The sequence below is a fragment of the Bufo gargarizans genome, chromosome 4, assembly GCF_014858855.1.
Source record: "Bufo gargarizans isolate SCDJY-AF-19 chromosome 4, ASM1485885v1, whole genome shotgun sequence".
Lineage (NCBI taxonomy): Eukaryota > Metazoa > Chordata > Amphibia > Anura > Bufonidae > Bufo > Bufo gargarizans.
In genome coordinates this window covers 523,587,745-523,602,319 of record NC_058083.1, presented here as the reverse complement: position 1 = coordinate 523,602,319, position 14,575 = coordinate 523,587,745, and the positions used below count along the sequence as shown (strand labels likewise).

Here is a 14,575-nt window from a genome sequence, read left to right as displayed (position 1 = left end):
GTTGTTCTGCCCTGAGGAAGAGGTGGAGGAGGAGCCTGCCGTGTTGTTGGTAGTGGTAGTAGTGGCCCCTGTAGCTGCGCTTTTGGCGTTGGGGGCAGCGACAGTGACAGTCAGGAAGGAGCTACAAGAAAATTTCAACTAGAACCTTCAGAATCACAGGTGCATATCCATGAAGCAAACATGATTATAAAAAAGAAAATGGCTGCACACCATTATGCATACAAACAATAGAGCTAAGAAATGGGGGGTCATTCTAAATAAAAGTGGTATAATACCTACTATAAATGAGTCAATGGAAGCTCTTAGCGCACATATTTGATCAACCGTGTGTCGGGCCCATCTACCAGGTGTCAAGGTGGCTTCCGCAGATGGGTCCCTAACACTAGTATACTGCCTCTCTTTGAACTTACCTGGGACTTCTGAGCAGAGTACGTATGTAGCTGGTTCCTACACTGCCCTGAATATTGTAGGCTTAGGTAAGTCCAAAGAGAGGCAGTATACTAGTGTTAGGGACCCATCTGCGGAAGCCACCTTGATGCCTGGTAGATGGGCCCGATATTGATCAATTATGTGCGCTAAGAGCTTCCATTGACTCACTTATAGTCGGTATTTTACCACTTTTATTTATAATGATCCCCATTTCTTAGCTCTATTGTTTGTATGCATAATGGTGTGCAGCCATTTTCTTTTTTATAGTCAGGAAGGAGCAGCGGAGGGGGGCCAAATAACCAAACATGATATCCCACAGTCTGATAGAAGTGAAAGGGAGGGTGAGTACTCCGATGACGATTGTGTGCTGGACAGGACCTGAGAGCTGGATCAGGGTGCTGAGGAGGAGGAGGAAACTTCAGAGGAGGAGGGTGATTGTGGCAGCAATGAAGAGCAGAGGCCACGTACCTCCCAAAGAACAGCCAGTGCCATGTCTGGTTTGGGATCTGCTGATGCAGTGGTTGGGTTAGGCGGTGGGGGGGCCGGGGGGGCAGTAGGAGATGTGCGCTTCCATTGTGGAAGCGCTCATCTCCATATTCATCTGTATCGCCGTCCTCAGGACGGGGCAGGGGCAGGGGAGGTAGAGGCGTGTCCCTCCCCTGTTCTTCTGATAGGCCGCAGGCACTAATGCCTGCAGCCTATCAGAAGCCGGCATTAGTGAGCCGGGCAGCACACAGCAGGGACACAGGCCGGAAGAGGCCTGCATCACATCGCTGCTGATGAAGGTAAGTATCAGTGTTTTTTTTGTTTTTTTTGGAGAGGGGGGAGCTGGCACTATGGGGGCCTCTGACATTTCTTACAGCCCAATTTATTTTTGGGGGTGGCACTTCTTACTGGCACATTATGGGGGGCACCATGGGGGAGAGGAGCACTATGGGGGCATCTGGGGGCTTTAAACGTTGTTTTTTTTTACACATTATGAGGGCACTATAGGGGAGAACGGCACTATGGGGCATCTGGTGGCACTATAGGGGCATTATTTGGGGGCACTATGGGGAAGTGGGGGTTCTAAAGGGGCCTTTTTTTCTTATTGACACATTATGGGGGGCATTATGGCATCTGTTGGCACTAAGGGGGCATTTTTTACTGGCACATTATGGGAGGCACTATAGGGAAGAGCGCACTATGGGGGAGTGGAGCACTATTGGGGCATATGGTGGCACTTCGAAGGGGCACTTTTTACTGGCACATTATGGGGGGGGAACCATGGGGGAAAGGAGCACTATGGGGGCATCTGGGGGCTCTAAAGGGCCTTTTTTTTATTGACACATTATGGGGGGCACTATAGGGGAGAACGGCACTATGGGGCATCTGGTGGCACTATAGGGGCATTATTTAGGGGCACTATGGGGAAGTGGGGGTTCTAAAGGGGCCTTTTTTTCTTATTGACACATTATGGGGGGCATTATGGCATCTGTTGGCACTAAGGGGGCATTTTTTACTGGCACATTATGGGAGGCACTATAGGGAAGAGCGCACTATGGGGGAGTGGAGCACTATTGGGGCATATGGTGGCACTTCGAAGGGGCACTTTTTACTGGCACATTATGGGGGGGGAACCATGGGGGAAAGGAGCACTATGGGGGCATCTGGGGGCTCTAAAGGGCCTTTTTTTTATTGACACATTATGGGGGGCACTATAGGGGAGAACGGCACTATGGGGCATCTGGTGGCACTATAGGGGCATTATTTAGGGGCACTATGGGGAAGTGGGGGCTCTAAAGGGGCCTTTTTTCTTATTGGCACATTATGGGGGGCATTATGGCATCTGATGGCACTAAGGGGGCATTTTTTACTGGCACTATAGGGGAGAGCGGCACTATGGGGCATTTTTTGGGGGCACTATGGGGGAGTGGAGCACTATTGGGGCATATGGTGGCACTTAGAAGGGGCATTTTTTACTGGCATATTATGGGGGATACTATGGGGAAGGGGGAGAGGAGCACTATGAGGGCATTTACTGGGGCACTATATAGGGGTATTTTATACTGGCATACATTATGGGGACATTAGCTCAACAGCGGGCACTAAGCGGGAGTATTTCATGTACTGTCATATTATATGGAGAATTATTACTACTAGGAGGTATTATGGGGATCTTTAATACTACTACTGGGGGGCTATGAGGAACACGATTACTAGTATGGGCACTATAGGGGCATTATTACTTCTAAGTGTGCTCTGGCAGAGAATTATTTCTATTGGTGGGATTTTGAGGAGCACTGTTACTTTGGGGGGCACCCTGGCACAGTATCAGCTTAGCACAATTATTTTTGGGGGACATTATCTTTATACTATTAGTGTCTGGGCGCAGTTATTTTTTTACAATTAGTGTCTGAGCTCAGTTATTTTTTAAAGAACTGTGTGCCAATAGTTGTTGAAGGGGCACTATCTGTGTGGTAGTAGTATTTCCAGGGGGACTGTTTCTGCAGTATAGTATTGGGGACACAGCGGGCACAGTATTGGGGGCACTATCTGTGTGGTAGTAGTATTTCCAGGGGGACTGTTTCTGCAGTATAGTATTGGGGGCACAGCGGGCACAGTATTGGGGGCACTATCTGTGTGGTAGTAGTATTTCCAGGGGGACTGTTTCTGCAGTATAGTATTGGGGGCACAGCGGGCACAGTATTGGGGGCACTATCTGTGTGGTAGTAGTATTTCCAGGGGGACTGTTTCTGCAGTATAGTATTCAGGGCACAGCGGGCACCGTATTGGGGGTGGCAGGAAAGGGTGTTCAGAAGATGTGAAGATGATGGAAATGTGGGAAACTAATGTCTGTTTGTCAATCTCTACAGAGACGGGAGATGGCTGAAAAATCATCATGGCGGTCTGGTCTGAATGGAGAAGATGAGGAAAGAGAACGTCTACATCAGAGGTGACATCACTGGATGTAAGAGGTAGGGGGCGCTATGTAGGAGAGGAGATGCTCCGGCTCCCCCCCTGCCATTTGCAGAAGGAGGATTCAGAGCTGGGTGAGGACGGCCAAGGGGGGCAGCAGGCCACGGGTGGGTGGCAGATGGTGGGGGGGAACCACAAGCCCTAAGCAGGATCTGGGGAGGGAGGAGAGTGCAGGAGCTTCCTGGCTGTAGCTTGTTGTATAAGCAGGCAGTGCAGCCAGGACAGGCCTCCCCTCTCCGTATGATGTGTAGAGACAGGCCTCAACAATAGAATGTTAGCTGTACAGTGTTTGTTGGGAGTGGCCTAATATATGTAGGAGGGGCTTTTAAAAATGAGCTGGGCTAAAAAATGCGGCGCCACTTTTTTTGGCCTTTCGGACCCCCCCTAGACAAAATTCCTGGGTGCTCCCCTGCTCCCATCTGGCAGTTTTTCTCCACGCTGCTGAAAGCATTGCCTTGTGCAAGCTGTGCAAGAACAAAATAAAACGTGGGCAGGCAAACACAAACATAGGCACCACAGCTCTATTAAACCACATGAAGCAGAATCATACCATCCCGTGGGAAAACAGAGGTGGCAGCCGGCCACGGCTGCAGGAGTTCCCTCCTTCTCCCAGTCCAGCTTGCGGCAGGCAGGCCGTATCCACGGGCAGTACAGTGTTTTCACATCATTATATAGAAAATACAGCGGCTCACCCCCTTCCTATATGGATAAGGTGCACACCCCCTGGTCCCACCCTCAGGACCAAGTGTAAAATTGCGTCTTCAGTCATTGATAACGGAATCATGGCCAGTAAACAACTCTGCCCCCAGCAATTTGGCGGTGCAGTTTCTGCCGTACCATTTAGTCGAGTCTGCTACCTTTAGGGAGCTAATGGCGTGTGCTCAGCTTCGCTGGAAGATTCTCCCAAAAAGCCACCCCTGCCTTGTACTCTCACGTGGCGGACAACGTGGCCCACTCCCTATGATTCTCGCTGTGCGGCATGGGTCACGTCATTGTGGACATCTGGAGCAGCTCTTATGGGCAGGGACACAACATTTCTTTCACGACCCACTGGGTCAATGTTTTGTTCAGCAGCGGTGAGGCAGCACCCCGGCAACGGGGCCAGGTCCTTTTGACCCCCCCCCCACACACCAGGCACTTATGCGCCTCCTCTCCATGGACACATCCCTGTACCCAACAGCAACTGGTCACAGGGTGGCTTCCACTACCTCTCCTTCCTATCATATGTGTCACGTCGAACGATGCCACGTCATGTTGGTGCTGATCGGCCTGGGGGAGAGTAGACACAGCGGCGAGCAGTTGCTCGAGTAGATCAAGCAGCAAACATCCCACTGGCTGTCACCCAGCCGACTCTAACTGGGCAACGTGGTCAGCGACAATGGGCGTAACACCCTGGCTGCCCTGAACCTGGGCGAAATAACACATGCACCCTGCATGGCGCACGTCATCAACCTAGTGGTGCAGAGATTTCTAAATAAGTACACTGGCTTGTGCAAGGTGCTGGCAAAGTCCAGGAGATTGTCCCAGTACTTCAGCCACTCCTATGTGGCGAAGAACACTTTCCTGGACCTGCAGTGACAGAACGGCCTGCCGCTACACTGCCTAATCCACAACGTGCCAACTCACTGGAATTCAACATTGCACATGCAGACTAGGGCGGAAGAAGAGGAGCTGACGCATCTTGCTGTCTGCCATATAGCTGTTGGGGACACACAAAGGGAAGCTTACATGGAGGAGGAGGATGACAAAGATGAGGAGCTGCCACTAAAAGAGGAGGAGGAGGAGTTGACGGTGGAGGAGCAAGAGGACATTGGCCGGCTAATACATCCAATGGGGGGTCCTCCAGTTGTCTCAGACAGCAGCTTCAGGGGAACCCTGACTTTCCTCCCACAGTCATTCACCAATAGCAGAAGGGTAGAGAAGGTCCTCATGCAGCCACTTCTGGCTGTAAGGAGGGATGGGCTGCTGCACACTTCTCTCCTCCTTTCATTTCTTCTTACCTGCCAGCAGCACAAGATACACCAAGGGGCTCAAGTCCAGCGCTAGCAGGAGGCAGCATGGCTGTACAATACTGCCACCTACAGTCCACAGTAATTATCTCTCTTCTAAACAGAAGAGGCAATTATAGTTTTCAGAGCCGAAGCTGTGCCTCTCCTCATTAGGGCCCTGTACAGTGCTAGAAGTGACCACAGGAACAGCAGACGTTCACTACTCTTTCGATATGATTTCAGCCTCTATCGGCATCTGCAGGTTCAGCAGGGGCATTAGTCCAAACCTTCAGATCTGGTGAAGGCCCCTACATTCTCTGTAGTGGTGGAGGCCCCGGGCGTCAGCCCCTGGTGCCCTCCCTTTAATCCGGTCCTGAGCATCATAATCATGGAGGAGTGTGATGTATACAATGTATTACTTCTGCAATTAGCTATAAGTACTATTAAGTATTATTATTATCATTAATTTCTATTATTACTATTAACCACTTCATTACCGGAGTGTTTATCCCCCTTCCTTACAGGCCAGTTTTTCAGTTTCTAACTGCAAATAACTGATTAAGTTCCGAGCCAAACAACATGTATTTCATATTATTTTTCTCGGGACACCTGGCTTAAACCTTTCTTTAGTGCCATTAGATGATGGATATAATATTAAAAAATATATATATTTAAGGAAAAACTGTGAATTTTTTTTTCTAACTATTACAAAAGGTTTCAAGACAAAACATTTCTAAAACCATTCCCGTACGCTTGCACCCTGAAAATGGATGCTATTTATGTAATTTATCTACTGGGCTGGGCCCACCGCAAGACTTCATAAGACTGCAGCGCATTTTGGCGGCCTATTTTTCTATTGCTGGTTCTATAGCACCATACTGCCAGAAAAATCATGTACAGCGCCAAAACGCTACAAGCCCCTTCAAAGTGACTTTTTTTTAAATGTTATTCATCTTGGGGAAATTGTATTTATTATTTACTTTTTTCTTAAGTGAATTAACCCCTTTCTGCCACAGTCAAGAGAGGAAAAGGTTAATTCCCAGCCTGCAGGCTGACATATCATTTTAAAGCAGGTGACGCTCTTACATAAGAAAAAGCTCTCCTTGGCGGCTTTCAGCTTCTTCAATGTAATACACGCTTGTAGCAGAGTGCTACAAGCGTGTATTACTGCCTGACCGCTCCTGCTGGCCATGGCACACCTCCCTGTGACCGCAGCTGTCTAATGACACCAGCGGCCAGCAGATCGCCATGTAACGCGACGCTTTTATACGTCGGGTTACAGATAAGAGTCTACTGCAGCGATGTAGAAAGTCGTGCGGCGGTAGGCAAGTGGTTAAGGTTATTATTTGATATATAATTAGAGTTGAGCGAACCCGAACCACAAAGTTCGGGCTCGTACCGAACTTTGCGTTTTTTTTGTCCGAGTTTGAGTTTGGTGTTCGGGTGATTTTATTATTTTCCGTTATAACATGGTTATAAAGGAAAATAATAGAATTCAAATGTGGCTTGAGGGGTTAAAAAAACTAACAAAAAACTCACCTGATCCATTTGAGCGCGCAGCCGCTCTCCTTTCTGTTCTTTCCTCTTAAGGACCTGTAAAATGACCTTCCGCGACGTCATCAAGGTCATCACGTGATGACCGCAATGACGTTGCGGAAGGTCATTTTGCAGGTCCTTAAGAGGAAAGAACAGAAAGGAGAGCGGCTGCGCGCTCAAATGGATCAGGTGAGTTGTTGTTTTTTTTTAACCCCTCAAGCCACATTTTATATAGCATTCTGACTTAAGAATGCTATTATTTTCCGTTATAACCATGTTATAACGGTAAATAATAATGTGAAGTTCGGGTCCCTATTCACTTTAATGGGGTCCGGATTCGGGGTGAAGTTCAGGTCAAGTTCGGGTCCCGATCCCGAACCCGAACTTTGACCTGAAGTTCGGCCGAAACCGGCGAACCCGAACTTCACACTGTTTGCTCAACTCTGTATATAATATATGATATTTTAGTGTATAGGTCACCATGCAGCCTGGACTCTTGTGAGACACCGACACGGCTTCCAACCTCCTACAGAAGGTGATTTTTGGGTCACTTCCTCTTTAATTTGGTCTGCCCGGTTTATGACACGCCTGGAATTTATTCTTTGAATCACTCACCTTCTCGAAATGAATGTACGCTCCTTTACCATCAGTGGACAGCGTGTCAAAAGTTTCTGAAATCATGGAAAAGAAACTGTTAATTAATGTTCCATGGCGTCCGAGGCTGTCTGTGCCGCCCAGAGACTGAGCAGACCTCTAACCAGCAGGGGGCGCACATTTCCAAAAACAGGACAACTACATGTATTCCAAGTTCAAACTATGCAACGCTATAACAGGCTTTGTTTACTGTCCTCTTATCATTATCAAGATCTCTGCTGACTGTCAGTGAATGGAAACCTGTCTGGCCTAATTCTTCTCACAGCTAAAGTTCTGTTACAATTGTATTACACTTTGTTACACTGAGACAAACTGGACAGAAGAGGGGCTGCAAACCTGTCATGATCAGCGCTGTTCACACACCACGTGTGCACAACCAATAATAGAAATCCATGGCCAGAATACTAATTGCTCTCCCTCCCGAATTTTAGAATCGATTTGCTCATCTCTAGGGACAGCCCCTTTAATACTATATAATATAGTTTATAGAATTATATAAAATTAAGGATGATGGTTTAGGATGGTGGTCTTGGTCAGGAAAGTTCCTATAATTTAATTTTCTTTAAGTAGGTCCAGAATTTCATATAGGGTGTGAAACCTTGTTTTTTCGGATACAGAGTTCCAAATCCCCTCCTCGCAGCTTACTAAGCACAGCACCATTCATTGTATAGTGGCTGCGCTTGGTATTGCAGCCTGGGCCCATTCACTTGAATGGGACTGAGCAGCACATAGGTCATGTGACCGATGGGGTGCCGGGAGTCAGACCCCCACCTATCAGATACTGATGACCTATCTCAAGGATAGGCCATCAATATCAAATCTAAGACAACCACTTTAACATAGCAATCCACTTAGATGACATTATATTTTCCAGCAGCTGCCACTAGGGGAGTGTCATGACTATGTGTTTGGTCGTGACTCTTTGTGTCGCATGCAGTTGTCAGCGGTCTGCTTGTTGTCTACCGCAGGTGAGGGCAGTTAGTATGTTGCCTCACGTGTGGTTGCGGCTGGCAACATGATGTTGTTGGCAGTGTAGCAGCCTGAGCTGGTTGCCAGGCGGCTCGCTGTCAAGGCATGCGGTTGCATCTTGCAACGTGTGTTTGTATGTGTTCACCTTCCATGTTTGGTTTGCACGGGATTTAGTTGTGTGCATTTCCCCTTTAAGTGACACTTACCTTGCCTGGTGTTGGAAGGGTTAACTCCTTTCCTAGTATATGTGTGTGGGTGTGGCTGCTTGGGCTATTTAGCTCCTGCTGGATGCCTGTAGCTGAGGGGTACTCCAGCCATGCTTTATGCTGGAGTCATCCTCCTGGTCTCATATGCCATCTATCCATTGAGGGCCACCCTTGTGGTCATAAACAAAAAACTATATGTATGATGTTAAGTAGATGTTTGTATGCTCTTTATATTTATTGCAGCTATGGGTGTCCTGGGTACCTGTGTGTTTTGTGTGTGTGCTGTGTCCTTAATGTTTGTGTGGACATCAGTACTTGTGCACGGGTTCCAGTCAGCGTGTCTGTGGCAGGTAGGTGTAGTACTGGTTTAACTCACCTGCCATATCCATATGCTGTATATGTTTCCCCTCTCCTTGGCCAGTGAGACTCCTGTTCGTCCGTGTCCTAGTCCAGGGATTTCCTGAGGGCTAGTAGGGACCCTAGGTTCCGGAGTATGAGCCCTCCTACCATCTGGGTTGGCTCATACGGTTAGGAGTCAGGGTCAGAATTAGGGACGCGTTAGGAGGTGACCTGCTCCCTGATCCTGTCATCCTGGCCTAGCAGCTACCCTGATCCTGTCATCATCGTACGGTTGAGGGTTTCCCCCATCCTCATCCGTGACAGTATGACCACAAAGGCTCCTTGCTTGGATACCATCGAAAGAGGGCGCAGCATGTATCGCCATCTGTTGATGGGGTGCATGCGTGTTCTCCGGAGGGAGAGCGTTATGGGGGTGTCACCGTTAACGGCGCGGTGAGTGGCTTTTCCCCGCCATTTGATCGTCACCGTTGTCTGTATTGGTGCCCCCTTACTTGTCATTCCCCACCCCCCTCCCATTGTTCGTTATGCCCCACCAACTTTCCCCTTTTGTGGTTGGGGGGCTTTGAGGGGTGGGAGTGTACGGCCTTCGGAAGAGGGTGCAGCATGTGGCGCCTGCCGTTTTCTGGCACGCATGCTTATCCTCCGGAGGGAGGGTGAAAGGGGAACCCTGATACAGTGCAGTTCTCTGTAGCAGTGGTTGCAGTGTCTGTGAACTGGCACTTGTGGTTGGGTCTCCCCTCGTTCACGTCTCAGTGGTTCTCTCACTTGTGTCGGTGTGGCTAGCTGCAGTCCTTGTTAGACTGGCTTTGGTGTATGCTGGTGGAGGATGCATGCTGGCAGCAACTTGGTGGGAACCGTTTCTAAGAGTGGACGCAGTGATCAGTGCGGTCTCTCCTGATTGTTTGTTGGCTGGCGCCCTGGTTCCTGTGTGTTGCTCCAGGGGCTGGCAGCTGGCGCCCTGGTTCCTGTGTGTTGCTCCAGGAGCTGGCAGCAGTCTTGGGGAGATTCGCTTGTGCTGACACTGGTTCTCCTACTTTTCCCCTTCTCCTATCCCTGTTTTTGGGTTTCTCACCAGTTTTCCTTTTTTTTTTTGTGCGGGGGCTTTGAGGGGTGGGAGTGTCACGACTATGTGTTTGGTGACTCTTTGTATCGCATGCAGTTGTCAGCAGTCTGCTTGTTGTCTACCGCAGATGAGGGCAGTTAGTATGTTGCCTCACGTGTGGTTGCCACTGGCAACATGATGTTGGCAGTGTAGCAGCCTGAGCTGGTTGCCAGGCGGCTCGCTGTCAAGGCATGCGGTTGCATCTTGCAACGTGTGTTTGTATGTGTTCACTTTCCATGTTTGGTTTGCACGGGATTTAGTTGTGTGTGCATTTCCCCTTTAAGTGACACTTACCTTGCCTGGTGTTGGAAGGGTTAACTCCTTTCCTAGTATATGTGTGTGGGTGTGGCTGTTTGGGCTATTTAGCTCCTGCTGGATGCCTGTAGCTGAGGGGTACTCCAGCCATGTTTTATGCTGGAGTCATCCTCCTGGTCTCATATGCCATCTATCCATTGAGGGCCACCCTTGTGGTCATCAGTACTTGTGCACGGGTTCCAGTCAGCGTGTCTGTGGCAGGTAGGTGTAGTACTGGTTTACCCTACCTGCCATATCCATATGCTGTATATGTTTCCCCTCTCCTTGCTCTTTGGCCAGTGAGACTCCTGTTCGTCCATTTCTAGGAGGAATAGGTCGTCTTACCCTGCTCCTAGTCCAGGGATTTCCTGAGGGCTAGTAGGGACCCTAGGTTCTGGAGTATGAGCCCTCCTACCATCTGGGTTGGCTCATACGGTTAGGAGTCAGGGTCAGAATTAGGGATGTGTTAGGAGGTGACCTGCTCCCTGATCCTGTCATCCTGGCTTAGCAGCTACCCTGATCTTATCATCATCGTACGGTTGAGGGTTTCCCCCCCATCCTCATCTGTGACAGGGAGCTCGCTGCATATGGATTCACACAGCTCCTTTTGCAATTTGCTTCCACTAGTAGTGACAAATGTTTTTTTTTTTCCTTTTTTTAATTTAAAGGGAACCTGTCAGAGGCATTTTGCCCCACAAACCACCAACACTACCTGACCGTTCTGCTCCTTTACTTTCTGGAGTTGTCCTTTGTATCGGCAAAAAATTCCTTTAAAGGCTATGTACACCTTTTGGAGGCAATTTTTGTTTATGATTGCATTTTACTCATCTTTGACTAAAAATCCTACTTTCAGTTGGCCTTTATTAAAAAATATTGAGTCATTCTGTCACAAAGAGTTATGTGTTTTTCTAACTGTGTGACTGGTACTTTTACTTTTACATTCTGCCGGTCATCTAATAAACCTTCTCTCTAGACTACTGAGCAGTCATAAATATTTATTTAAGCCACATTCTTATCAGTAAGATAAGAACTGAGCTATAATGAGTGTTTATAATGTGAGAGAGCAGAGATAAGGAGTCTGTCTGCTCCCCAGATGACGGAAAAGACAGAAAATCCAGAGCATCTCAGCTCTGTACACAGAAAAGGATTCCATATTTTAATAAAGACCAATTGAATTTTTTTTAGCTCAAAATAAGTACAATTCAATAATAATAATAATAACAATAAAAAATGCCCCCCAAAGGTGTTCTAAGCCTTTAAGTGTCTTCTTGCTTTGTATGCAAAATAGCTTTTTGCCATACCTATATGGTGCTAAGTGACAGATATTTTGGTACTATATGGCAATATTATTTGGGCACTATTTGACAAATCAAAATGTTGCACCCAAAGCATTCCTCCATCCATCTTAATTGACATCCATGAGGACCCCTTATTTTGCTGTGTTTATAGGGTGGCGATCTATAAATGCCACGTGGGTTCCGCACTTACTCAGAGCGCCCTTCAGTCGCATCATACAGATCAGGTAGTCGATAAAGCTCAATTTCCCTTCGGCGTCTGAATATCGAGCAAAAAGCTGTTGTAGGAGATCATTGTGGACATTGAACCCTAAATAAAAGAAGAGAACAAGTATTCAAAGACCCGTCATGGACAGCGCCGTGCTGCGCTGTGAAGAGTAAATCTGGGGGACATTTCCTAATGGTGATGACTTACATTTATAACATTTACATTTACAAATTGTACCATAAAATTCCATAGCCTGACATAAGGGCACAGTAAATTTGGTGATTTTGATCGTGCCATTTATACAATACTAGCAGAAAGACTCGGCTTCGCACGGGTATATTTCATCTATTATTGTAAGTATTACAGTGGCTCCACCGGTTGAGCAGGTATGAATATGGTGCTCACTCCGCAACTCACCCCAAGTCGTCAAAAAAAAATTAAATAACGTAACTGTTGGAGGGCACACAAATTTCTGGTTCTTTTTGAGTCTGTATAGAACCAGATATTTGTGTGCCCTCCAACATATATGTTATTTTATATATTTCATCTATTATATTTCATGTTTGTGTGTGTCGTTAAAAGATATCAACAGTATCCACTATAACAGTGACATCTACAGCACGCCGCACTCTTAACAGTGACCTCCACAGCCCCCACCCCTTAACACTGACCCCTCCCCCAACAGTGCCCCATCTCCTTAAAATGGGACCTCTACAGCAGCCCACCATATTAACTTGGACCTTCAGTGCAGCCTGCCCCTTTAACAGTGAGTTCCACAGCACACCACCCCCTTGACAGTGACATCCACAGGGGTCCACCCCCTTAAGTGACCTCTATAGCACCTGCCCCTTAACACTGACCATAGGTTACAGTCCTCTAACTGACCTTCACCATTCCTGGCCCACTTAACAGAGACCTCCACAGCGACTGCCCCTTTACCAGTGACCTCCACAGCAGCCTGCCCCCTTAACAGTAACATCTACAGTGCACTCCCCCTTAACAGTGACCTCCGCAGCGGCCTACCCTTTATTAGTGACCTCCACAGTACCCCGTCTCTTTAACAGTGATTTCCACAATAATCTGCCCCCTTAACAGTGACCTCCACAGAGCTCCATTCTCTTAAAATGTGACCTCCACAACACCCGGCCCCTTTAACAGTGACCTCTACAGCACCCCGCCCTTTAACACTGACCTCAATAGCTGACTGTCCCCTTAATTGTGACATCCACAGCATCCCGCCCACTTAACAGTGACCTCCACAGCGGCTGCCCATTTATTGGTGACCTCCACAGTACCCCATCTGCTTAACAGTGATTTCCACAACACAACACCCCCTTAACAGTGGCCTCTACAGCAATCTGCCCCTTAACACTGACCTTCATAGCAGACCGTCCCCTTAACTGTGACCTCCTAAGCAGCCTACCCCTAGGGTGGCCAGAGGTCCGGATTTAGGCCGCACAGTCCGGCTTTCAAAAACCCTGTCCTCCGTCCGGTGCAGGGCCTGGATGGACACAGGGATGTCCTTTTGAACAGCTCACTCTAAGACAGCAGCACTGTGCTGTCTGAGCGTGAGCTGCAGGGAGAAGGTCACTCTCCCTCCCACCCCTGCAGTTGACAGAAGTTGATTTTTACCTTCATTTTTTAAATCCCTGTCGGCTGTGGAGTGGGAGTGTCCTAACCGGGTCGGGGCGTGGTTTAGCGGGACCTGGGGGAGGAGTTTTTAAGTCCATATTTTGAGGGTGGCCACCCTACCTGCCCCCATAACTGTGACCTACAGCACTCCGCTCCCTTAACAGTGTCATCCACCCTGCCCCTTTAAAGCTGACCTACAGCAATGAAGAAAAATGGCTGGGTTACTATGGAAACCTGGAGTAAAACTGTGTGTATGTGGAGACTAAGGGCCTGCAAGCTTCTATTGGCTGATAAGGGACATGTGACCGTGTATATGGCAGTTGGGATATGAGTGAAAGATTTGAAGGCTAGAAGATATTTTAGGATGAAGTTTTCCTCCTACAAAACCCCTTCTCCATACAGACACTGTACTGTGTTCTTTTTTTCATCCCAAAGTAGCACCATGTACAGTATGTCATGGAGCAGTAGTGTGTAGCAGATGGAACTTCCTGTGACCACTTAAATGCATGCTGTACGCATCACTCAGGGTGCAGAGCCAATGAGGCAAGGTGAGGTGACTGCCTCAAGTAGGGTTACCTAGGGACAAGGGGGGTGGCGGCAGGACCATGGGCAATGAGCGCTTCCATTGTGAAGGCACTCATCTCTCTATATTCAACTGTATCTGGGGCCTCAGGATGGCAATACAGTTGAACGGTCCCTCTGATAGGCTTCATTCCTAGTGTCTAGTGTACTGGCACACAGGTCTAGTACCTAGTGTACTGGCACATATTATAGAGGAACACTTTATATTGGAGGCACTAAGAGGGGATATTTTTTGTACTGGCACACGTTTTAAGGGGGCATTGTTGTACTGGCACACAGAAGGTGGCTTTTTTTTGTACTGGCACCCATTATAAAGGGGTATTTTTGTACTGACACATTTTTTGTACTTTTTTGAGGTGGTG

At 48.0% G+C, this 14,575-nt stretch overlaps 1 protein-coding gene across 1 annotated transcript in view; it reads right to left on the bottom strand.

Annotated features, from left to right (window-relative positions):
- Positions 1-14,575, bottom strand: part of LOC122935538 (calpain-13-like) — a 78,273-nt gene that overhangs the window by 6,001 nt on the left and 57,697 nt on the right. Inside the window, exons 21-22 of the mRNA XM_044291309.1 lie at positions 11,985-12,101; positions 7,527-7,582 (exon numbers count right to left, since the gene is read on the bottom strand). Of these exons, the coding sequence (XP_044147244.1) occupies positions 7,527-7,582; positions 11,985-12,101 (173 nt within the window). The remainder of the gene's footprint in view (positions 1-7,526; positions 7,583-11,984; positions 12,102-14,575) is intronic.